At 34.0% G+C, this 25,186-nt stretch overlaps 2 protein-coding genes and 1 pseudogene across 3 annotated transcripts; 2 read left to right on the top strand and 1 right to left on the bottom strand.

Moving 5' to 3' along the window:
- The first annotated feature begins 7,120 nt into the window (after positions 1-7,120).
- LOC120122551 (kinesin-like protein KIN-14E) lies at positions 7,121-15,301 on the top strand. 2 transcript variants are annotated; one of them, XM_039141687.1, is made up of 24 exons: positions 7,121-7,296; positions 7,604-7,833; positions 8,146-8,218; positions 8,373-8,504; positions 8,588-8,826; positions 8,918-9,245; positions 9,763-9,862; positions 9,941-10,122; positions 10,199-10,314; positions 10,450-10,552; positions 10,644-10,796; positions 10,937-11,083; positions 11,402-11,602; positions 11,731-11,895; positions 11,980-12,084; positions 12,202-12,342; positions 12,429-12,623; positions 12,754-12,880; positions 13,045-13,247; positions 13,364-13,546; positions 13,784-13,879; positions 14,067-14,264; positions 14,432-14,703; positions 14,870-15,301. In XM_039141687.1, exons 2-24 carry the CDS (start codon positions 7,676-7,678, stop codon positions 15,060-15,062), a joined length of 3,810 nt encoding a protein of 1,269 aa, XP_038997618.1. In that variant the 5' UTR covers positions 7,121-7,296; positions 7,604-7,675; the 3' UTR covers positions 15,063-15,301. The 2 variants fall into 2 exon arrangements, with proteins under 2 accessions (XP_038997618.1, XP_038997617.1); XM_039141686.1 differs by having other exon boundaries at positions 7,239-7,294; positions 7,594-7,833.
- Positions 15,302-16,360: 1,059 nt separating this feature from the next.
- Positions 16,361-18,065, top strand: LOC120122559 (annotated as a pseudogene).
- A 365-nt stretch (positions 18,066-18,430) lies between these two features.
- On the bottom strand, positions 18,431-23,296 carry LOC120122554 (OVARIAN TUMOR DOMAIN-containing deubiquitinating enzyme 12-like). Its single transcript, XM_039141690.1, has 11 exons — positions 23,091-23,296; positions 22,658-22,685; positions 22,441-22,612; positions 22,000-22,073; positions 20,837-20,891; positions 20,649-20,723; positions 19,913-19,986; positions 19,736-19,784; positions 19,144-19,228; positions 18,692-18,748; positions 18,431-18,602 (listed from the first exon to the last, which is right to left on the bottom strand). Exons 3-11 carry the CDS (start codon positions 22,603-22,605, stop codon positions 18,559-18,561), a joined length of 678 nt encoding a protein of 225 aa, XP_038997621.1. The 5' UTR covers positions 22,606-22,612; positions 22,658-22,685; positions 23,091-23,296; the 3' UTR covers positions 18,431-18,558.
- Between the last annotated feature and the right edge of the window lie 1,890 nt (positions 23,297-25,186).

Raw genomic sequence — 25,186 nt, 5'->3', positions numbered from 1 at the left:
AACATTTTAAGAACTACTGTTCATAACTGCTTTAACCACATTATCAATCTCTTAAATAAGGATATTTATGCAGGCAAGTGAAAACCCAACACTAAAAGTAACTGTTCATCTTGCTCCTTACTTTGGGGGCTTGAAAGATTCTCCAACTTGCCGCCACAATTTACATGAAGTTACCTACTCAGAGTCAAAAGGCAAATTAATCCACATTTGCAACAGAAAAATAATGCGTATAAAGAGTTAAATTTACCGAATACAGTCATCCGAGCAGTCCACAGTTCCACACAACAAACAGTGGCATGATATATATACTACACAGTTTAAGAGAAGTTTTTTAAAAATGTAAGTGTATGAATGTAGTATGTTCGAATGGATGAGCAAAGAAACTAAATAAACTGAACCAAATTGTAGGATGCAGACAGTTAATGATTTTGATATTTATAAATTTAGCAGAATCAAGTCGAACATGCATACCTTGTCATAGCCACCTAATTTAGTAACAGCTCTCCACAACCTTATCCCAGTAAAAGTGTATAAATGTCAGTCAAATAGAAATTTACAAACCCATCATACTTGCAAAAAGAAAACAGTAGTGCAAGTACCCATGAACTTAAGGCAATTAAGCCCTTCGCCACAAAATTTAGGGGGCTTAAATTCCATGCCTCTCTCTTTAAAGAAACTTTCCAGTTGCTCCATGAAGGCTTCTGTTCCTGACTCATTGCCATTGCCACCCAAGAAAAATGAGAGCTCAGAATCGTTGTTCCCATTCACAGGGGTAGTTGGTAACTCCAGTTTATTAACCCCATTCTTCACATCTTCCGCTTTCTCCTTCATTTCAGAACATGATGGAGGTGTAAGCGGGTCAGGTTCATTAATGCAGTTTGGTATGAGGTTACAATCGTGATTAGTTTCACTCTGAGGTAATGCAGAAGAAGTTTCAGTTTTGGAACTTTCTGTGAGTTTAGGTGGTAAGACACAGGAGGTTTCAGTTTTTACATCAGTTGTAGCTTCAGCACCCTGAATATGATTGGAGGAAGAAAGTTAGTCACTTTTAGAATCAGCGTGGGTCTTGAAATCAGAAATAGCAGAGGATACAGGTTTCACATTGCCTGGGATTTCTACAGAAGGCTTCAGCGAAGATTGATCATCGGGGACAGGAAGTGAGCTTGGTGAGTGCTGAGCTGGAGTAGAATGTGGTTGTATGTTACTATCAGCAGTTGCAGGAAGGGGAAGAACGATTTTCCCGAAGTGGTGGATTAACCGGATGATCTCCATCGTTCATGTCAGAAGCACCTGATACTGGAACAGCTGGTTCTTTTCATTTTCCTTGGTATCACATGCCTCGGGTTCCATTAATGAAAGGTTGAAAACTCCTACACATCCGTGTTATATTTAGTTTCTTCTTTTCTTTTTTCTTTCTTGATAAAGAGAAGAAAATGACAAAACAGTTGTGAATTAACAACTGAGCAGCCCTTTTTAAAATGGAAGCGAATTAGCTATAATTACAAAACTGTAATCATAGATGAGGCGCATAAAAGAAATCATAACAAGAAAAATGGAAGCGAATTAGGAATCAGAATGACAGCTAAACGAAAAATGAGAGAGAGAAAGCCCCAACTTTAGCATCTGGGTTTGGTTCTCTTAAAATTTAGCAGGAGAATGAATCGAAAGAAAAGTCCCAGAAACAAAGAACAATCCCTACGATTTTAGTGCAATTGCATGCAATTACTAAATAAGGAAAGAGCAACAAGGAAGAAAGAAAGACTTGCCTGATTGGTAGCTTGAACGAAGCTTGAACCCTGATCTAATTAAAACCTAATTATCTTGTCTTTTAACAGAATCATAGAGTTCCTTCTTTAATTTTTATTTGCTACAGCTACTACTACTACTGGCATTAGAAATTTGTTTCAGTCACGCACTCCTTCTGCTTTAGCTTCAAACACCCAAACCCTTGTGCTTCAAGACCTTTTATGTTACGTTTGGTTCACGGAATGTAAAATTGTGGAATATAAGATTATTAGGGAATAAGATTACTGTGAATGTTATATTTTATGTTTGGTTAGCTTAGTAGGAATGTAAGATTACTGTGTTTGGTTAAAGGAATAAAAGATTATTGGAATGTATATTTGACCAAATTATCCTTATTATATATTTGTATAATATTACAAGTTAAAAAATATTTATATATTTTCTTTAAAAAAATTAAATTCATAATATTTATATATTTTTTAAAAAATTAAAAATAAAAAAAAATTAATGAAAGGGTAAAATTTTATTTTAACCGTTAAACTTCATATAAAATTGTAATTATAGATTTTTTTTGTAAATCTAAAATAATTTAAGGATAAATTTGTAATTTAATCTTCGTAGAATTTTTATTATTCAATGACAGAAGAATGATATTTTTGAAAAAAAAATAAAAATTTAAGGGCATTTTAGTCCAAAACGCCGGTAATCCAATAATACCTAAGGAAATGGAGGTAATGGCATTCCCGATAATATACCTCAAAAAATCCACTAATAGTAATCTTACATTACCGGGAATAGGATTCATGGGCTAACCAAACGGGGAAATGTGGATTCCATTTCCATGGGAATCCCACATTCCCCCTTTTGGTTGGCCGGTAATGTCATTCTCGGTAATCTTATATTATCAATAGTGGATTTTTTTGGAATATATTACCAGAAATGTCATTACCTCCATTTCCTTAGGTATTATTGGATTATCAAAGTTTAGGACTAAAATGCCTTTAATTTTTTTCTTCAAAAATATCATTATTCTGTCATTGAATAATAAAAATTCTACGAAGGTTAAATTACAAATTTATCCTTAAATTATTTTAGATTTACAAAAAAAAATCTATAATTAAAATTTTATATAAAGTTAAGGGATTAAAATAAAATTTTACCCTTTCATTAAACTTTTTTATATTTTCAATTTTATAAAAAAATTATATAAAGTTTATGAATTTAAATTTTTTAAGGAAAATATATAAATATTTTTCAACTTGTTAAAAAAACAAATATATAATAAGGACAATTTGGTCAAATTTATATTCTAATAATTTTTTATTTCTTTAACCAAACACGGTAATCTTACATTCTTGCTAAACTAACCAAACACAAAATACAACATCCCCAGTAATCCTATTCCCTGGTAATATTTTATTCCTACTGGTAATCTTACATTCCGTGAACCAAACGCACCCTTATTTTTTTTGTTCCGTTCGGTCTTACTACTTTAGACTTCAAAGTTTCCGACATTCAATTCAATGCCAATGCCACCACAACATTTCGAGCCGTATTGGTTCGGTTCAAATTGAACTTAACCGATTCAAATCGATTTAATTTATTTTTAAAGGATAAATTATAAATCTCACTTCTCAACCTTACTCTCACTCCTATTTTGATCACTGAAGCTTAAAATTTTGCAATTTAATCACTAAATTTTACGCATTATATGTTTTTATCACTCAATCATTCTCTCTCTAACTCAATCATTCTCTCTCTAACTTTGTGTTGATTTGTTATTTTTATTAAATTTTAAGTTGATTTAATATTTTTATTAATTCTGAGTCACGTAGACACCCATCTAAATCCCAATCATCGTTCTTTGCAGTCGGCTATCGCGTCGACCATTATTATTGCCGTCAATAAATTCAAAATTTTCAAATCGTCCTATTTTGATCTCTTAAGTTTGAATCCGACCTCCATTTCATACAAAATTTAAAGAGAATTCAGTTCATCAACCAATATCGTTACTAACTAAAACCTACTTTATCTAATCATAAGTGAATTCCAAATTTTAAAATCACGTCACATATAAAAATTGAAACAAATCATGTTGTTGTTAGCTTGGTTTGATTTTTGAAAGATTGGATAGTTTTAAAGAAAGGATTTATCTCTAAAATGGTAAATTGTACAGGTGAATGCATACACATTACAAGGAGTGGTGAAATTTATCACGAACACATGACATGAATAAATTTCTTCAACGTTTAAATAATGGAGCATGAGTATTTCATATAAATTTATACTTTGTTTAAGTCCACCAAACTCTTAAGATATCAGGAACTGTTTGAGCTTCTGAATGAGATTGCAAACAAACATAATGTTCATTAAGCTAACGAGTATAAACAAACTATTTATGTCCATTTAATAAATGAACGAACACAAACTGAAGTGTGTTCGGTTCATTTATGTTCACGAATAAGTTTGCTTATAAATTTGTTCATAAGATGGTTTATCTGGTTCTCATTTTCCTTTTAATTTTTAGATATATATATTAAATATGAGAAAGTATAGATTAAATTGAATATAGAGTGAACTTTAGAGTTCAAACCGTGAAGATTAAATAACTTAAGAACTAATTTTACCATGACTTTGCAAATGAAAAGTTAGAAAGAGGGTGTGCAACAAACACGTATATAAATATATAAACGAGCATGTTTACAAATGTAAATTCAATCGAATATGAATATTTTTGAAAACAAATACATGAACAAAAACATTATATAAAAAAAATAAACAAACACAAATAGAGTATAAACACCATTATTCGTGAAAGTAAAGTATGCCAAGAAAATGCACCTATAAAATGATTAAATTGGGGGAACCGCTTGTCTGATTGTCCGTTCCAACGTGACTTCTATAGTTCATAGAGGTTTTCAAGAGTTTAGCTATATCTTTCGTAAGTTGAACTTTGTCTTCCAGATTCAGTTTTCTCCGAGTGAATTCTGTTTGTGGAGCTCATAGAATTAATTTTTCTGGGCCTACACACTTTTCTTTCTTTTCTAAAAAAATATCACGTGCGATGCTTTAATATACGTAGAACTTGTTTCTTATAAACTCTTTTTATGCATGAAAAAGATGTCATTGGTGATTGGACCTTGACTCTGTACATTATGCATGAATAAACCGATTGTGATATCTGATCTACATTTGCCAGCTTGGCCAAAATCCTATTAGAAAATCGGTTTCCCAATTTGGGTCCTGTTTTGATGCAGTAATTTGGTCTAATATGCAAGGTGATACATGATCTTTTGATTTTGTATAATTTTATACATGAAAAGTTGATTTGATTCTATTTTAACAAACCACTAACACCATTTTGTGTTTGCGTATTGCGTACATGAATTATTATATTTATATAAGAAGAAAAAAGTGGGTTGTATTTATAAAAGTAAAATTTTATATTTATATTTGAACTAACATCAAAGTTTCATTTGTATAGTATCCTGGATGAAGTTTTTTATGGGCAAACTACACATTTGGTACTTTAACTATCATTTTTGTTCCGTTTTAGTCATCCAACTTTTTTTATTTCAAAATCATACCTAACGTTTAGTTTTGGTTTCATTTTGGTCACCCGTCGTTAAAAAATTAACGATGATGCTGATGTGTCACCATAAGATAATGCCACATCAGCATTGAAAAAATAAAAAATAAATGTCACGTCAGCGGTTCTATTAATTTTTTTAACAGTGACCAAAATCAAACCATAATTGAAAGTTAGGTGTGATTATGAAACAAAAAATAGTTGGTCGATTAAAACGGAACAAAAGTGATAGTTAAGGTATTAAACATGTACTTTTACCCATTTATTTATGCGGTATGCAACGTAAAGAAGAAACGAAGAGACGGCAAGGGCAGGCAGGGCCTGGGCGGCTGCCATTATCAAATTGCATTGAATGTTTCAGTCTTGTAAGCATCCTTCTGGTGGACATTTTGGGCGCATGATTGACAAATGCAAGCAAAGCACGGAAGTTTGTTTCTTTGTTTGTCGATTGTCATGATCGAAGTAGTGTTGGATGAGTTGCACTGCCTCGCATTTTCCTATTAATTGTACCTCACGTAATGCCTAAGCCATGTGACAAACAATTCCCCACCTTACGCTCTTCTCTCTTTGTCGTGTATGCCTGCACGTCCCTGTCCCTTGCGTTTGCATTCGTAAACTTGTTTAATTCTGCCCTCACCCCTTGTACTCTTTGAGCATTCAAAATTTAGTCCTATTTTTAATTTTAGGAATCCAGTCTTTTTACCCACAACATCCACCATCTCCATCAATTGAAATTATCCCTTCATGTCACCATAGATAATGTGATAAGAGAAGTAAAATAAACTGCACTCTAAATGCACCACGACCATCAGCATCAACCTGCAACAATGGCATAAATTACAATAGTATAAAGATCAAATTCATGGACTGACAAGATTGGGATAATTTCAAATATGCTTATGGTACAGGGGCCCAAATCAAAATTAGACCATTTGATTGGAAGGGTGTCATTCTACATCTATGTCCCCAACATTCGCTTTGGCATGGAAAGAATAATATGCTTCCGGGCTCACAAACTGCAACACAAACCCCTCCATTTTTCTTTTCTTTTCTTGTCAAATACATTATGTTTAATAATTTCAGGTAAATTACATTAATGGTTACCAAACTCTTAAGGTGCTTACATTTTGATCACCAAACTTCTAAAACTTACACTGTAATCATTAAATTTTAATTTGTTTTTATTTTGATCACTATTGTTAACCACACTTCGTGTGACATGTCCACCATTTGCTTTAATCAATTAATACCTTTCAATAAGAGAAGATGATTTGTGTCATCGTACTATCAGTGAAAATTTGAGAAAATATGAATTGTACGTGGTGAGGTCCAAACATGGAACCTTAGTATTTGATTCTAACATCTAACGAACACATTAAAATAAAATTTATTAGGATATTGATAAAAATATTATTTAAGTTAAACTATGATTGAATTTAATTTTATTTAATTTATAAAAATATATTAATCATAATATAAAATATAATAATATAATAATTTTATAAAAAATAATCACTGAACTTCACTTTGTTTATTGAAATTGGAAAAAATTATTAGAGTAATTGTCGTTAGATAAAATTTTTATTTTAATCATTAGATCATTAAATTGAATGTATTTTTAAATTTGAACAATAGATTTGTTTAATTTGAAATTTGATTTTTTGGGACGGCAACGGGAAAAAAAACAAACAAACAAAGGTTTTCTTCCACGCTACACCCATTCAAAGTGGTTGACTGTTAGCAGATTTACGGCAGTATATATTTATTTATCCATTTATGTATTATAATTGTCCATTTATAACGCTCTCGTGATTCTCACCATTGTCCTTTTCTTTTTTGTTTTTCCATCTTCTTCTTCTTCGGCCTCCCCCAGCCCAGGCCCAGCTCACTACCAATAGATCTCTCTGTGTCGCTTAATCTGTTGCCTGCTCCTTTCTCTTCCGTTGCAATGCCATTGCCGGGTACTCTTCTTTCCTTTCTCCCTATTCCGCTCATTATGATTCCGCGAATTTGTTCAATCGATCCTAGTTTTCATTGTCCTGTTTAAGCCATTATTGCAGTGGGAGTTCGCAGATTCCACATATTATTGCTCCCATTTATATGCATTTCTTATTAGTGGATCTCCGCGCTTTTCTCTTTCGATATTTTAACTATTTTTAACCCCTTTTATCGTTTTTCAGCGACTATTGCGGATAGATGCAAATATTATGGTTCGGTTTGAGTAGTGTAATCCCTACTCTAAAGTCAACTTTTTTTCTTTCCCTGTAGTCCTTGTATAATTGAGGAGCACAAAAGAAGGAGCAGAACATCCTTGGTTTTAGTGGGGCAGATTCCCGTCAAATGCCCATTGACTGGCTGCCATCAATGAGCCAAAGTATGAGAGCAAGTAGGTCTTCCTTCAGCTCTAGCAATGTGCATGATGAGATTCCTTATTCCGGCGCTGCCTCTGTCTCAAACGGCGACGATTACGACAGTGATGGCTCCAACTTCGCTCCTCCGTAAGTTTCCTTTCGTGTATACCTTCCTCTTTAGTACTTTATATCGAACTACATGTTACAATCAAGCAGTTTATGGGGTTGGATTTTGACCTTACGTATCTTCAATATTTGTCATATCAATTTATCTGATACTTCAATATACAGTCATTAAAGCAAACTGCCAAATTTAACAGAATGTTGTTTTCATTTCTATCCGAGATCTCCAATTGTTGTTTTCCACCATCGGAGACGCCTATGTATATGCCTATTCTTTGCTTATGAGAAATATGTTCCATTTGTAACTGTTTTCATTCTGCTTCTTGTTTAAAACAGTACACCGAATACAATGTCCTTGACAATGCCTCCAGAACTTGCTGGTGCGATAACCCTGATTGATAGATTTCAGGTGAGCAACTGCATCTTCTGTTGATAAGCATATTTTGCAATAGAAATGGCATCACCTTCTTTTGATTATGCATGAAAAACATGACTAGAATTCATGTCAGGCTTATAATCTTATTAATGCTTTTTGAAATTCTAATTTACAATCAACTGCGTAGGTGGAGGCATTCTTAAAAATGATGCAGAAACAGATTAATTCTTCTGGAAAGCGTAGTTTTTTCTCTAAAAAGTCTGTATCCACTCAAGTTCGAGAAAAGTTTACATTTGAGGATATGTTGTGTTTCCAAAAGGTAACTATACACAATTTTTCAACATAATATTTCTGTAGACCAAGCTTGAGAACATCTAAGTTAAAAATAAATTTCTGTTACAGGACCCTATTCCAACTTCGCTACTTAAAATTAATAGTGATCTAGTGAGCCGAGCAACGAAAATGTTCCATATGATTTTGAAGTACATGGGAGTTGATTCATCTGAGCGAGTAACTTCAGTCAGTTTCGATGAACAGATTGAGCTAGTTTCTAAACTATATAAGCAAACTTTGAAGCGTGCAGAGCTTCGAGATGAATTATTTGTTCAGATTTCTAAACAAACAAGGAACAATCCTGATACGTATGCTTCTCCTTTCTAAGATATGCCTTTTTCTTTATATGCCTTTTGGCTTGCTTCATGTCACCTATTCCCATTGGTTTGGATGTTACAGGCAAAACTTGATCAAAGCATGGGAGCTAATGTATTTATGTGCGTCTGCCATGCCTCCTACCAAAGAAATTGGTGGATATCTATCTGAGTACGTCCAAAATGTAGCTCACAATACAAGCAATGATTCCGAGGTCCAAACCCTTGCATTGAATACATTAAATGCTTTAAAGCGTTCTGTCAAAGCTGGCCCCCGTAATACAGTACCAGCACGTGAAGAAATTGAAGCTATTTTAACTAACAGAAAGTTGAAACATATTGTGTTTTTCTTGGATGAAACTTTTGAAGAGATAACATATGACATGGCAACAACTGTGTCTGATGCAGTAGAGGTACTAATTTCTGCATCATCAAAATAGGTGTAATTTTGTTAAAGGAAGATAAATTATCACATTTTTCAGTCAATGTCTATTGCTTATAAAGGTCAACTAACCATATATGTTGTTTAAAGGCCAAAGAGTTTGCTCTCATGTTTTCCGAGAACATTACTTAAAACATAGGGAAAATATACACTTTATAAAGGAATTCATTTTTGAATGTTCTATAAGTTAAAGACAAATTCATTACTTTATTCCTTGTACTGTTGTTGGAATGACTTCCGTTTTGCATGTCTGCTAGCAGATTGAAAAAACTGAACCTGTTTGGTCAAAGTTTAGTTGTGTGAATTTTATGGTTGGATGGGAGGTTCACTTACTAAATCTTCCCACCTGTGCATTTCCCTACTTAGATAGTGTGTTTTATTCCTGGAATGCTAGATGATTCTCTTAAGAAGGTTTCTTAATTTGGATGTGGTTCATGGGTGTGTTTTTCTTCAATTTCAGCTCATTGTTTGTCTCAATTTTTTGTCAGGAGCTTGCTAGCACAATTAAGCTATCAGCATATTCTAGCTTCAGCCTGTTTGAGTGCCGAAAAGTTGTTACTGGTTCCAAGTCTCCAGACCCTGGGAATGGTATCTGTTTTAGTTTTTGATGATTTTCCTACATGATTTGCTAACACAATTGTCTAATGCTTACTTTCTGTCATGTAGAGGAATACATTGGGTTAGATGATAATCAGTATATAGGGGACTTGCTGGCGGAAGTCAAGGCTGCTAAGGAGCGAAGTAAAGGGGAAATATTACACTGCAAACTCATATTTAAAAAGAAGCTATTCCGGGAGTCTGATGAAGCTGTAACGGATCCAATGTTTGTACAACTATGCTATTTTCAAGTATGTAATCTGGTTTAAATCGTCTTCAGCAGCTTTACAAAATTGGCGTGTTTTTATACTCTTATGCTCTATGCAGTTACAACATGATTACATTTTGGGCAATTATCCTGTTGGAAGAGATGATGCTGTACAACTGTCTGCATTACAGATCTTGGCTGAGATTGGATTTGTTGGTAGTCCTGAATCATGCCCGTAAGTTTTCTTATATGGGCTACTTTCTGTTTAACCTTTTGAACTTCAAATACATATAATGATTTATCTTCTAATTTTTTTAGTTCCTTCAACATTATGGAAAAAAATTGCTGATTAATGTAAATATCATTTTAGTGATTGGAGTACTCTTCTAGAAAGATTCCTTCCTAGACAAATTGCAATTACTCGAGCAAGACGAGAGTGGGAATTGGATATTCTTTCTCGTTACCGTTCAATGGTCAGAACCTCAATTTTTAAACTGGTTATTCATAAATCCATGATGTTGCAGTAAATTTTTCACTTGATTATAAATTATTTTGTTGATCAAGGAACATCTTACAAAAGATGATGCAAGACAACAATTTCTACGAATATTGAGGACACTTCCCTATGGGAGTTCAATTTTCTTCAGTGTTCGCAAAATTGATGATCCAATTGGACTTTTGCCAGGAAGGATAATTTTGGGCATCAATAAGCGTGGGGTTAGTTCTTTTTATTTATTTATTTATCTTTCTTAAATTTCTTTTCGTAAATGAAAAATGTTCAGGCCTTCAGGGTAATTTTGTTTGTTACTATTTAACTTTTTATTGCTAAACATTAATGTATGTGCTCATTTATGCAGGTTCACTTTTTTCGTCCTGTTCCCAAAGAGTATTTACATTCAGCTGAATTAAGAGACATAATGCAATTTGGCAGCAGCAATACTGCTGTATTTTTCAAGATGCGAGTTGCTGGTGTTCTTCACATATTTCAGTTTGAAACTAAACAGGTTTAGACAACTCTCTGTCATCTTCCTTCCCTGTCTATTTTTTCTTTCTCTTTTTAGACAAATGCAATTAACATTCCATCAAATAGATGAAGAATATTTGGTCTAGGTCTCCAAGAAGACACCGTAATGGGTAAATCTTGAGGTGTTAATCCGGTAGATCTTAGGTTCACATTTAGGTGGTTGCAGTGATGAGTTTGGAGATGAATATGTCTCATTTTGTATCTCTACTGAGAAATGGAGTACGAGGTGCTAACACACGTTAGTCTTTTTTATTTTTGTATTCTTTTGATAAGAAATGGATCTTTTCATTTCATGTAGGGGGAAGAAATTTGTGTTGCTCTTCAAACGCACATAAATGATGTCATGTTACGCCGTTACACAAAAGCTCGCTCTGTTGCTAATGGATCTTTAAATGGAGATATTTCTAACAATTTTAAGCCTCCTAGTCTAGAAGTATATGAGAAACGCGTTCAGGATTTATCAAAAGCCGTTGAAGAATCTCAAAAGAACACAAATCAAGTAAGCTTGAAAGGCGATTTATTGGTTGATATTGAACTCATATTGCCCTTGTCACTTTCTAAAGTGCTTATCACATTTTTTTCTTGGAAACTTCATTTTGAATTAATAAATTATGTACTTGAATTTAGTTGTTGGGAGAATTACATGAGAAGCAGAAGCAAGAGTTGAAAACACAAGAAGAGTTGGAGTGCCTGAAAAATGCCTTGAGGGAAGAGAAGGAAGACTTAAGGGAGGTTAAGTTGGACTTGGATAGAATTAGATCATTAGGTGAAGAAAAAGATGCTGCTCTTCAGGTTAGTAGTATATATAATCTTTTGAAATTGATATTTATATCAATTTTTTTTTGTGTTACTTGTTTTTACACTTGAATATTGTAGGCTCTTCTGTTAGAGAAGAATACAATGGAAGCTAGGTTGGCTAAGCTAAGTAATCTAGCTTCAGAAAACAATTCCAAAGGGAACACGGCTGTAACAGTAAATGAGGTAGGACTTGTACGGAGAAGTATGATGCTAGTAAATAATTTTCTCATCTGTCAATTTTATAGATGATAATGATATAATTTTTTGGTTTGTAATTGATGACTATGCTTTGTTGTATAGTCACTGCACAAGCTCCAAGATGAATTGAAACTTCGTAACGAGGAATTGCATATGTCCAAGGAAAGGGCAAAAAGATTAACAAATGAAAAGGCCAGTTTGGAGCAGAGGATTATTGAACTAGAAAGGAAGAAAGACCAAGAGGTAATATTGTAATATTAGAAAGTAGTTGTTGAATTAACATTGTAATTGGATTGATGAATTGACTATTGAGTGGAATCACAATATAGGTGAAAGTTATGAAGAAGAGCTATGAGCAAGAATGCAAAGCCTTAAAGCTTCATGCATCTGAACTTGAAATGAAGTTGGAAGTGATTACCAATGAGTTGGCTGTTTCGGAGTCAACCCTTGCAATTAGAAATGCAGAAGTTTCTTCCTTGCAGAATAACTTAAAAGAATTAGAGGAATTGAGGGAAATGAAAGAGGTACTTGCCTTTCTAGTCTTAAATTATGTCCTCTGTGTTTGTGAGGATATGAATTTGCCAAAATCCTAGAAGAAAACGTAACATATATATCCTTATTGCATAGACTTCTTTGGTTTTGTTGTTCTTTCAGGATATTGATAGAAAGAATGAGCAAACTGCTGCTATCTTGAAGATGCAAGGGGCTCAACTTGCTGAATTAGAAGCACTTTATAAGGAAGAACAAGTTTTAAGAAAGCGCTATTTTAATACTATAGAAGGTTGGAATGAACTGATAAATTCCTCAGTGTATTTTGAAGATATCATGTTTAAGATGTTTTAGGACATTGCATATGTCACAGCATATAGCACATAGTTCCAGTTTATTTTACTTCGATTCTAATTTGAATGATCGATGCATGATTAACCTTTGTTTAAACTTCAGATATGAAAGGCAAGATTAGAGTTTTTTGTCGTGTGAGGCCTTTAAATGAGAAAGAGATGGCTGAAAAGGAAAGGAAAGTGCTAATGGGCTTGGATGAATTCACTGTCGAGCATCCATGGAAGGATGATAAAGCAAAACAACACATGTATGATCGTGTCTTTGATGATGGTGCCACCCAAGAAGATGTTTTTGAGGATACAAGGGTAAGCTACCGAGTAGTTTATTTTAAATTAACTAGTTATATGACATTTGACTTATGTAGTTTTTTTAAGTTAATATATCTCCTTCAACCTTTCCCTTCATGGTTTTTATGATGCAGTACTTGGTTCAATCGGCTGTAGATGGGTACAATGTTTGCATATTTGCTTATGGTCAAACTGGTTCTGGGAAGACATTTACTATATATGGGTCAGATAACAATCCTGGATTGACGCCTCGAGCTATTGCAGAACTTTTCAAAATTTTAAGGCGAGACGGCAACAGATTCTCATTTTCATTAAAGGTTATTATTTTGATATAATTTATATGCATAACCGGTTCACAAGCCTTTTTACTAGCTTTTATTAGGTTGGATGATTATGAATCTAATATTACATTCAACCCATATTGTTTAAAACTGTAAGGTTGCTCTCACAATTCTTTCAAGGCAACACAACCTTTTCCTCTACTGCTAAAAAGTTTTGACAATCAAAAATAATATCCCATATCCTAATTGTTAACATTCATCATGATATGACAGGCGTATATGGTGGAGTTATACCAGGATATACTTGTGGACTTGTTATTACCGAAGAATGCTAAGCGTCTGAAACTTGATATAAAGAAAGATGCAAAGGTATTATCGCTTAAAGTGGATAGGCTGTAGTTTTAACTTCAGTGACTGTTTTTTGAAGAATTTATATTTCTTATGCAATTTTTTTAGCTATATAATATTCTATGATGATTGGTCTCTAGTTTTAGTTGTGAGCTTAGTATGATGCCTGCTTGTATAGGTTTTATAGCTTTTATTTTTTGATTTTCAGGGCATGGTTGGTGTTGAAAATGCAACGGTTTTGCCTATTTCAACTTTCGAGGAATTAAAAAGCATTATTCAGAGAGGATCCGAACGAAGACACACATCCGGGACACAAATGAATGAGGAAAGTTCAAGATCTCATCTAATACTTTCAGTTGTTATTGAGAGTACCAATCTTCAAACACAGTCTGTTGCCAGGGGAAAGGTATAATAATTTATAAGTATATGATTAGTTTGCCCATATTTGAATCTTATGAAGTATTGAGTACCTTGCCACATGTAAGTTTTTGTACCTTAACACAAGTAACAACTCTTCCTTTTCCGCACTTGCATGATTCTAAATGCGGGACAATCTGACGATCTCATGTGCAGCTAAGTTTTGTGGACCTTGCTGGTTCTGAGAGAGTGAAAAAGTCTGGTTCTGTCGGTTGTCAACTTAAAGAAGCACAGAGTATTAACAAGTCTCTTTCTGCACTTGGTGATGTCATTAGCGCTTTATCTTCTGGCGGCCAACATATTCCTTACAGAAATCACAAGCTAACAATGTTAATGAGCGATTCACTAGGTGGAAATGCCAAAACACTCATGTTTGTTAACGTGTCTCCGGTTGAATCGAATTTGGATGAGACATATAACTCTCTAACGTATGCTTTCTTTACAACTCCTCTGCATTAAAGTACTTGAGTTTCCAAGTAGTTCTATGATATTATACCGAAATAATTGACCATATTGTTGGTAACGATAGTGTACTATTTCGAAGAAGCGTAACATCATCTTCATTTATTTATTTTGTTTTTCTTGTTACTTTAGATATGCATCAAGAGTTCGATCCATCGTGAACGATGCAAGCAAAAACGTTAGCTCGAAAGAGGTGGCTCGATTGAAAAGTTTGGTTGCATATTGGAAGGAGCAAGCTGGTAGAAGGGGAGGCGAGGAGGATTATGAAGAGATTCAAGAGGAGCAAACAAGAAAAGACAGGGCAGATGGTCGTCACTCAATGTGAGTCATTGCTCTCAACTAGGATCTTATTGAATACAATGAGCTTGTTTATTGTACAAGGGTTTGGCATTGAATCTGTTTAGCAACATGAGTCACTGAGTGTGACCTTTCTTAATGTGTAGATGTGAACTATATATGTATTTAGGTGCAACTTTAATTAGATCTAGATTCTTAGATAAGTTGTAGTGTCAGTTTGTATATTGAATTCATTTTCATACATGAAAAAGTAGTATATTTGATTTCCAATTATTTGTTTATTTATATTGCAAGGGTTTATATACGATGCACTAACGGTCCATATATTTCTACATCAAATATAAATTTATTGAATATAAAGGCCGCTCCATTTACAAGCCAGCACAATATCGCCAGCATTATAATAAATAAAAAGGAGTTCACTACTCATCAAACACTCTCTCAACCTTTCTTGTCAAGAAGGTTACTTACAAGATAGACATCTACTCTGGTTATAGAATAATAGTATGTTTTAGTAAAGCATATATCTTAAAAAATAAATAGTTAATTTTTCAAAATAAATATTTTTTTATAAAAAAAATACAGGGTTTATTTCTCTTCAGAAATAATCCAAAAGTCTCCACGACTTTGTTTTTTTTGGGTCCATGGAACTCGTTTCATGGGTCATTAAGACATGATCTTTGTGTTGGGATAATCAAATTGGATAAATTTTGATTCAAGGACATTTAACATTTGATTTTGGATGGGTGGTTGCTTCAAAGTTTTCTAAATTTGATCTTAAAGAATGAATTTGATCTCTTTTGTGTTGGTTGAAGAAAATCTAATATAACAGATTTTAAACATTATCCAAACTTGTTGAAGTCAACATGTGGCATGACTGTTTACGATGGTTTAGATGATGGAAATAGTGAAGTTTTATCGACCATTTACGATTTGTCGCTTTCAAATTGGACGGAGAGCTATTAGTCGGTATGGGTGGAATCAAGTTCTTTTGGCCTGGATGATGAGAGAGGTTCGCCGGAAAGAGCCCCCCCCCCCTTTTTTTCTTTCAAGAAGCCAAGTTATATACTTTAAATATTGGGTTCTGGTCATCTTATCACGAGACAGAGCCCAAATTTATAGCCACTGGGCAAGCGTTTAAAATAGATTTATATTCACAGGGAGCAATATGCCGTGAAGGTCACAGAGACCACACGATTGGAAATATATCAGACAAAATTAAGAAAGAGAAAGGTAGGGTGGATTGGAGTGAAACACACAAGCACAAACATCAAACCACATCCATACATTGAAGGAGGGTCTATCCATAATCTCACCCTCTACTTAAAACTAAAACCTTTTGCCTTGGCTACGCACCACCATCATCATGGCCTCGGTAACTGTTTCTGTAGCCAACCCAACCCTTCAGATTCATTGCTGCTCATCTTGTTGATACTACCTGCTACTACATCATCCCTTTTACTAATCAAAATGTTCCTTTTTTTGGCTCTCAGGCAAATGGGAAGGGTTTTGCGGAGTTCTCTGGCCTACGCAACTCTGGTAGCCTTCCCATCTCCAGGAAAACATCGGATGACTTTCACTCGGTCGTTGCTTTCCAGACATATTCTGTGAGTTCCACTCTCTATCATCTTGAAGATCATTTAATTCGTTATGTTATTTATGAATGGTGTTCCTTGAACTTGTGTGCTTCTTGTTTGTAGTTGGGAAGCAATGGTGGATACCGTAAAGGGGTGGTAGATGCAAAGCTAAAGGTGGCTATAAATGGTTTTGGTAGGATAGGTAGGAACTTCTTAAGGTGCTGCCACGGCCGTAAGGACTCCCCACTCGATGTCATTGCAATCAATGACACTGGTGGTGTTAAGCAGGCTTCTCACCTTCTCAAATATGACTCTACCCTTGGCATACTTGAAGCCGACGTCAAGCCTATCGGCGACAATGACATATCTGTGATGGCAAGGTTATCAAGGTTGTTTCCGACCGTAACCCCGCCAACCTCCCTTGGAAGTAAGAGTTTATGTTTCTCGTATCACTATTTCTACATTCAAATGCATCAGATTTGCATATAAATTAACAATTTCTGGTTATAAACTTATTCATTCAAACTGAATGTTGATGCAGAGCTTGGGGATTGACCTGGTGATCGAAGGAACTGGCGTATTCGTTGACAGAGATGGTGCAGGAAAGCACATTCAAGCAGGAGCAAAGAAGGTATTAATAACTGTACCAGGGAAAGGTGACAACTCAACCTATGTTGTTGGAGTTAACGCTGATGCTTATAATCCAGATGAGCCTATTATCAGCAATGCTTCTTGCACTACCAATTGCCTTGCTCCCTTTGTCAAGGTTCTGGACCAGAAGTTTGGTAACTGCTTTCTCCAGATTGTTCCTGAACCTTAAATTTTCCTTAAAATGGTTCTAACCTAGCACATATGACGGTGAAAAAGTAGACAAGCGATAATGTGGAACGAACGTAATATATGGCAGGTATCATCAAGGGTACCATGACTACAACTCACTCATACACCGGTGACCAACGGTTACTCAATGCTAGCCACCGTGACCTCAGGCGTGCTAGAGCTGCAGCTCTCAACATTGTCCAGAATTCGACAGGTGCAGCGAGGGCCGTGGCCCTTGTACTGCCTACTATCAAAGGCAAACTAAACAGCATTGCTTTGCGTGTGCCAACACCAACTGTCTCGGCCGTCAACCTAGTCCTGCAGGTCTCGAAGAAGACCTTGGCTGAAGAGGTGAATGCTGCTTTCAGAGAAAAGTGCGGAGAAAGGGCTTCAGGGTATCCTTTCTGTATGTGATGAACCCCTTGTTTCAGTCGACTTCAGGTGCTCCGATGTGTCCTCCACCGTCGACGCATCACTCACCATGGTCATGGGAGAAGACATGGTTAAGGTGTTTGCTTGGTACGACAACGAGTGGGGTTACTCTCAAAGGGTTGTAGACTTGGCAGACATTGTTGCCAACAACTGGAAGTGATTGGAAATACTCCTGTTGTTATGTGATGGTTAATTTTTGCTCACCTCATTTCTTTACGGCTTTCAACAAGAATGTAAAATTTTAACGTACGACTATTTATGCCATTTCTTGATTGAAGCATATAGTATAGTCAAAATTGCAATTTAATCCCCCTTACAGGAAAACATTGACAAACACGTCCCTTCCTCTTTTAAAGGGTAAATTAGGAATAGTTGAAGTTTGACAAACATATGTAACATTGTAACTTTGCAAGGCTAAAAATTATTTCGCTACAATTCACTGTAGAATGTTTGAATTTGCTCTAACAGGAAACAAATCCCACAAGCAAAAGAACAATGATATATATATATTCTTTTTTCAAAAGAAAAGAAAAAAAACCTGGTGCATTTCAATAGCACCATAGATCTTTACAGTAATAAAGACCAAAAAAATGCCTTGTTAGTATCATCTGTTAAAAAGAATATATATTTAGCAGTGTACATGGTACTAATTTTTCAGCAACACAGAATGGAATCACCTCCCCAACATTTTGCTCGTTAAAACAACCAATGTTTCTTCTTCGGCTTCGGAACAGGGGCACCTGGAAAAGATAGGTTAGAATATTTTATCCTTTGAATATCCAAAATCCAGAGAGGCTCAACCTAAAATCATATTTTCACCCTAACCAACCTTGGATCGCATATAGGGAGTTGTAGTGCACCTCGGACCAGAAACTCAACCACAATCCTGCACAATTCAAAACATAAAGGTTAAAAACCATAAGAATGCATTCATGGATATCATCTTGATAGTTAGAATGATAAGAGGCTTAATCTATCAGCATAGGACATGTTACTTGTTTACGTATAAATGCAGTACAAGTGGGAGGACTTTCATTATTAAGTCAGGGTGAAAGACGAGAAACAAAGTCAAATTAACCGATAACCAAACAAACTCATAGGATAAAATGCTTATTTTTATACGAGATTGCAAGGGAAGCTTTACATGAAGTGATAAGAGCAGGGAGCGCATGATGAATAACTACTTGAAAATAATAAAAATAATAATAGTAAACAGTTACAGAGTATGGTTTTTGATTTTTTTTCCCAAAAGAAAAAGAGAAAATCTATTTCCATTCTTACCATGTTTAGGAGCCTGGCCTTGTGGCATAATTTCAATAAAGCAAGTATCTCTGAATGATGTCAAAAGGCATATTTTTACTGCAAACTGCAAATACACAAATACCGCATATTACACACTGATAACAGAGTATCGAAGCATTTTACTTGCAATACTGAAAACTCATAACACATTTACAATACTTGGAAGAACAGGGAATTCTTTAAGAAATAATAATGAGAAAAAAAAAAGGGATTAACACTTCAGATGTTTCTAACAATATTTTCAGAATTGCATCGTCATCATCAGATATTTCTAAAAACCAAGAAAGAAGTTACATCAGATGGAACTTGGTAAAGGAACACAAGTTTGATAGGAGAAGTTACAATTAATGTCTTTCATTGAAAGCTGATCAGAAATTTAACACATTACATAGCGCGTGGAGGGTTAAATATAGAGAGATGTGACAATGACTGTCAGCTTGATGATATGATATGATGTTAAACTTAAATATCATGATTAAGTTAAAGGAGAGTAAGATAAAAGAGGCAGGAAATTATGACAGTTTTTATGATGGAAGATTTTTTTTTATAAGAATTATGATGGAAGATAAACCTTGTCAGCAGCTGCTTGTAATGTAACATGATCCCCCCATTCTCCAGATCTACACAATAAGGTTAATTAGATTTGCAAATCATCACTATAAGCAAACTCTAAAATAGAAGCATCAGTTCAGGTAAAACTCAGTCAGATCAAAGCATCAAGTGCAAGACCCTTAACGATGCAACATACTTCGCCATTTTCTTGCAATATTTCTTGTACTTCATTGGAACATATTCTTCATACAAGTTACAGTTGTCTTTAAGCTGGAACATGAAAAAGTATTACAAATAAGAAAAAGTAGTCATTTGAAATTAATTACTTCATATTTCTTTACATCCTGCTTCTGGCATATCTTTCACAAATCTAAAACTCCATCAATTTATTTTTCAGAGAATTCATAGTTAGTGTGAACTTCAAACAGTTGACCAAATAAGTTCAAGAAAGAAAAATATAAAAATAGGGATAAGATAGATTGTGATGTATGGAAAGACAAGAATGTTAGTATGTATGCTGTCAGTGGCTAAACGTCTTTATACTGAGTTGGGAAAGGTGGCATCACTCTTTTAAGTATAATTTTGCGTAAGTTTAACAGTTCACGATGGTAGTTTGGCCCTAACCAAAGTGAAAGTGGTGTTCTTGATGGAGAGAACAGTTAAAAGAAACAATATGGAGATATATACAAGTTATAAAAAGACGTTGAAATTTCTACCAGGCTTTATACTATTTTTCTTTGGGGCTATCGGTAAATAGGCTATGAAGCTAATATCTCCAGTTGTGAATTTAACACCGATGAATTAGGTGAAAATTTTCAAAACCTGAAAGGTTGCAACATGATCTAACCATTTGGCAATTAAGGACCTGATATTTGGTTTCACATAAAATATCTATGCCCAAATCCACTAGTTAAGCCCCAAAGACATTGTACCTGTTTAACAATATCTTTCCTTATATGTTTGTGATACTCAGGGGACCTGTACATCTGATCTGAAAGTGCACGAAACTGCAAAACAAAGTTATGTGATTTGAATAAATAGTCTTAAAGCTTGACTATTTAAAATGAGGTCAAAATATGTGAGAGAGATTAGCTTTCACCATCACTTGATTTTACTGTACCTGACAGTTCCCATCACCAGTGACCTTCACTTCACATAGACCATAAACTTGGAGCCTGAGAAAAATCAGGGTTTACAAAATATTTTTATTCAAGACATATATAGAAGTCTAGCAGCCTCGAAGCAAAGATATTCTCCCATGAACTTAATCACAAGTTTCTCAAAACATATTCTAAAAGAAGGAAAGAAGAGGTAAGGCTTCAAGATGTCCATTAGACTTAGGAACAACCATTGAGGATTTTAAAGTTAAGTTTCAGAGACAAATATATGCTGTAGTTACAAATTTACAGAGTCGTATGCACCTGCTAATGATGTTGTGTGATCCTTAATATTTACTCCATCAATATGCAATACTTATGAGTCGCATGCTTGGAAATGCTTGCACATAAAATCACACATACACAGATTTGTGAATTATAGAGACAAATGTCTTCTTGCAGCCCTAGGTCTCTAAGGTAAGCATGGAACCTTAGTAGTTTGAACCCTCAGCAAGGGATAAACTCACAAGCTTCAGTAAAAAAAAATATTAGAGGAAAGGTGAAAAGACTAGCAGGTAGACTGCAGAGCGAGGAGCATGAAAGACTTCAGGGATAGCATTTATCTTAAATATCTAATCTCTCCCTAAGATACACTAGCATAGTAACATATACTTGGAAAGAGAGTAAATTCATCTAAAGCCATTCAATCAAGAGAGTAAGAATTTTAGGTACATCAACTAAGGAAGAGTTGTGAAAGCTGCAGAGACATAAATTGAAGTGCAACTTAGAAGAACATGACTTAAATAGCATGCATGTTGTTCTCACATAATTTCTCACTAGAACATTCTTTTACTTCATCATCTAAATAATTCTTTTCATAGAAGACATTTAGATTCCATTTGGTAGATAGTACTACCATATGAAAAAGAAATTAATTTAGAGCAAAATGTAAAAGGTAGCATTATAGTTGGTTTATAATAGGACCAATTCATTAAATCAGTTAAATTCTTCGAATTTATCAATAAATACAAAGTAAGCCAACCAAGGTGCCTTCCAATTTTTCAACTATGCTACATAGATATGTATATCCATGATATTTTTCAACATCTTCCAAATGAATAAAGATTAAAAGAATATTAAGAAGCTTTTAAACCATGTTTTTGGAACTGTTGAGCATAATACATACCTTTGTAGAAGACGTTGATGATCCAAACTTGCATCACTTATGCTGGGAATATAAGTGTTTATTTGTGGGACATGCTGAAGTTTCAACAAAGTTTCATTTAAAAGAGAAGAATTATCAATCAATATCGATAAAAGTAGCAGTAACAGAATTAATGCAATAAGCAAGAACTGTGCGGAGATGCAGAATGGATAAATGATAAAACAGGAGAGCATCAAATGCATTGTTTCTCAGAGGTAATGAATGCTTACTGAGAACTTCAAAGACTTATTCTTGTTGAATTTAAGGGGGAGGGGGGAAGGAAGATAAAACCTACTAAAATCAGTTTTAAAGTGAATTCAGATAGACAGATCTATGAAGAAAACGTAAACGTCAGAAGTTGAGGGAAGCAAAGTATAATCAATAATAAAAAAAGAAAAAGAAATTGAAAGTGGAACAGCATACAGGAACAGGTGCAAGACCAGAAAGACGCCTAGCAACAGCACCATCTAACATGGAATATTCCTCTGATAACACAACAGCAATCATCTGGTCATCCTCAGTATCCGGATGACTGCTCCAAGAGGATGAGGTAGAACTTTCACCCATGTACTGAACTCCATTCCACATACTGTAACTCGACCCAAAATAGAGAACTAGTCCTCGACTCCTCGGAATAAAACCAGCTAAAACAGGTGCTGAATACTAAACTGCAAGAGCGAGAAGTTTTAACAAGATGAGTACCATTCTTAGATGCGAAAGTAAAGGCATAATAACATGTCCGATCGTTGGTATACATTCAATTATGATCACACTATAGTTACATTATGAAAGATTGATGGATTGGTCAAGATTCTAATTGGATTAAGCAATATGCCTGGATAAAACAATTACTTAAAGGAAACTCCTAGCCTGAAACATGATATTGACCTAACAATAAGATTCAGGGATTACGTAAGGAACTAAAGGAGAAGGGTATTAATAATCAATAATGAAGGATATATTCGATTCAACAACAACAAAAACACGGCCACGTCTATCGAATCTGGACACAAGAAGGCATAGGTCATCAACCTTAGAATCTGGACTGAATGGAACGAAAGAATCCAACTTACAAATGGCAGGAATCACCGGAGATATGCCGTTGAGGATGGTTGCAGCGGGCGGTGAAGGATCAAATATGGGTCGGTAGTTGTTGATTCCGAGTCTTGAAAGGGAGGGATTTATTTATTTATTTATTTATTTATTTATCTATCCATCCTTCTCTGTGACTGCTTCCACGAATGTAAGCAGAAGAGAAGAAAATATTTTATGTTATATTAATATAATTATTTAAGAGTTGAAAAAGGGCCTACCCATTGTAAAGCCCTGGATGAGTCCTCTAATAGGTTGAGGATGACGGAGGGTTACCGCGTTTGGTAGAAAGTTGTTGGGTTTCGCGGTTTCAGCGCAAAAAGCAACTCCACTTGCTCCTCACCCATGTCGTTTTCTGTTTCATCTTGTCCGTTTCAAGTTTCAACACACATCTTTACCCTTATTGTTACTATAATTGTGAATAAAACCGTTCCTGTTTTATTTCATTTGATGCCATATGGATCTATCTTATAGTAACCAATCTGATCTAACAAAAAAGAAAACCAAAATTGTTGTTGCAAAAATCTGGACATCATCCACAGTCGGAACACATGGTTCGAAGGTTCGGTGTTTCTGTTTTAGTCTAAAATTGTGCATGCGTCTGCATCTGTGTCACTACGTGTGTGTGTATATACGCTTGTATGTATACATGTGTTTATAAAAATATATTAATATATTTTAATTTTAAACACTATTAATTTTTAATATTACAAATATAAATTTAATATTTATTCTTGTATATAATTATATGGCACATGATCTTGTTACACAATGTAAAATTCTTTTAGTTTTATACAGATTTAGAATCGTTGGATGAGTAAAAATCGATAGCTGAGATTAACAGTAGAAAATGAGAAAATATATACTGGGGGAAAATAAGGAGTCAATCTCATCCATATATTTTTACTCATCTAGCAGTCCTAAATCTGTGTAAAACTAAAGAAATTTTATATTGTTTAAGTAGATCATGACCCTAATTATATATATATATATTAACTTTATAGGAAAGTTCTACCGCGCGACAACTTTAATATAGGCTAAGGAAATGTGCTACTACTTTTGTTATTTTTTTTAATAAAATCAGTAAAAAATTACCTAAAACATAAATGTTTTTTAACATTTCCGGTAAAGTGCCCAATAATAACAAAACAGGTAGAAAAAATAACAAAATTGGTAGTGTTTTACGGATATGTTAACAAAACCGGTAAAGCGTCCAATAATAATAAAACCGATAGAAATAATAATATTTCCGGTAATTTTTTACCGGTTTTGTTAAAAAATAATAACAAAACCAATAGCGTCTTTCTTTAACCGTATATTAACACTGTCGCACGTGAGAATTTCCTATTCTTATTTTTAAAAGTTTTATCAACTATTTCAAATAAGATTAGCTATTATAATATCTTCGCATGACATTTTACATTAAAATATATCATTTGTAACTTTTTATATAAAAAAAAAATATTTGTCATCTATCACTATAACGTTGATTATGATCTTTAACCAACACATCTTAGAAATCTTTTTTTAATTTATAAAATATTATAAAATATCATATAACTCTTAGTCTTTTCAAATCTCAATCTAATAGTAAAATGATACACATTTTTTATATTTATTGTTTAAAATCAAAATTCATACAATATTCAAAAAAAATATTTCATCGAGAAAAATAAAAACATTTGATATTTTGGATTTTTAGATTTGTTAAATTAAGGGAAAATAAGGTCTCGAAAAATCAGAAAGAAAATCTAACTTTTAAAATTATTTGGCTAAAAAATATATAAGATTTATTTTTGAGTTTTCTGTATGAGACAACTCTGAATGGTTGTTGTGCAAGTAGCTTTCGACCATCGTTTCATATTTTGATTTAACTTTTCTTAAATAATTAGATTAAAATATTAAAAATGTATAAATATTACAAATTTATTTAAACAAATATTTATATTTATATATATATATATATATATATTACTTTTAAACATCTAAAATAAAACCCATTAAGGACTTGATCGAGTTAGTAAATATTGAGTATCCAAAATTTTAAATATTTAAGCTTGAGTTTAAGTTATTTTAT

Source organism: Hibiscus syriacus, unplaced genomic scaffold, assembly GCF_006381635.1.
Source record: "Hibiscus syriacus cultivar Baekdansim isolate YM2019G1 unplaced genomic scaffold, ASM638163v2 tig00110387_pilon, whole genome shotgun sequence".
NCBI classification, from domain to species: Eukaryota; Viridiplantae; Streptophyta; class Magnoliopsida; order Malvales; family Malvaceae; genus Hibiscus; species Hibiscus syriacus.
Note: the sequence above shows the minus strand (reverse complement) of the source record. Positions and strands in the feature narration are given on the sequence as shown.

What these genes read in the sequence shown, in the direction of transcription:
- LOC120122551 (XM_039141687.1), top strand. Translation starts at nt 7,676, where the DNA reads ATGCCCATTGACTGGCTGCCATCAATGAGCCAAAGTATGAGAGCAAGT. An exon ending in GGTAGTCCTGAATCATGCCC is followed by an intron (nt 10,315 to 10,449) that starts GTAAGTTTTCTT and finishes ATATCATTTTAG; the next exon opens with TGATTGGAGTACTCTTCTAG. An exon ending in CTATTTTAATACTATAGAAG is followed by an intron (nt 12,881 to 13,044) that starts GTTGGAATGAAC and finishes TTTAAACTTCAG; the next exon opens with ATATGAAAGGCAAGATTAGA.
- LOC120122554 (XM_039141690.1), bottom strand. Translation starts at nt 22,605, where the DNA reads ATGTGGAATGGAGTTCAGTACATGGGTGAAAGTTCTACCTCATCCTCT. An exon ending in CTGGTGATGGGAACTGTCAG is followed by an intron (nt 20,724 to 20,836) that starts GTACAGTAAAAT and finishes TTTGTTTTGCAG; the next exon opens with TTTCGTGCACTTTCAGATCA. An exon ending in GGAAAGATATTGTTAAACAG is followed by an intron (nt 19,987 to 20,648) that starts GTACAATGTCTT and finishes TTCATGTTCCAG; the next exon opens with CTTAAAGACAACTGTAACTT.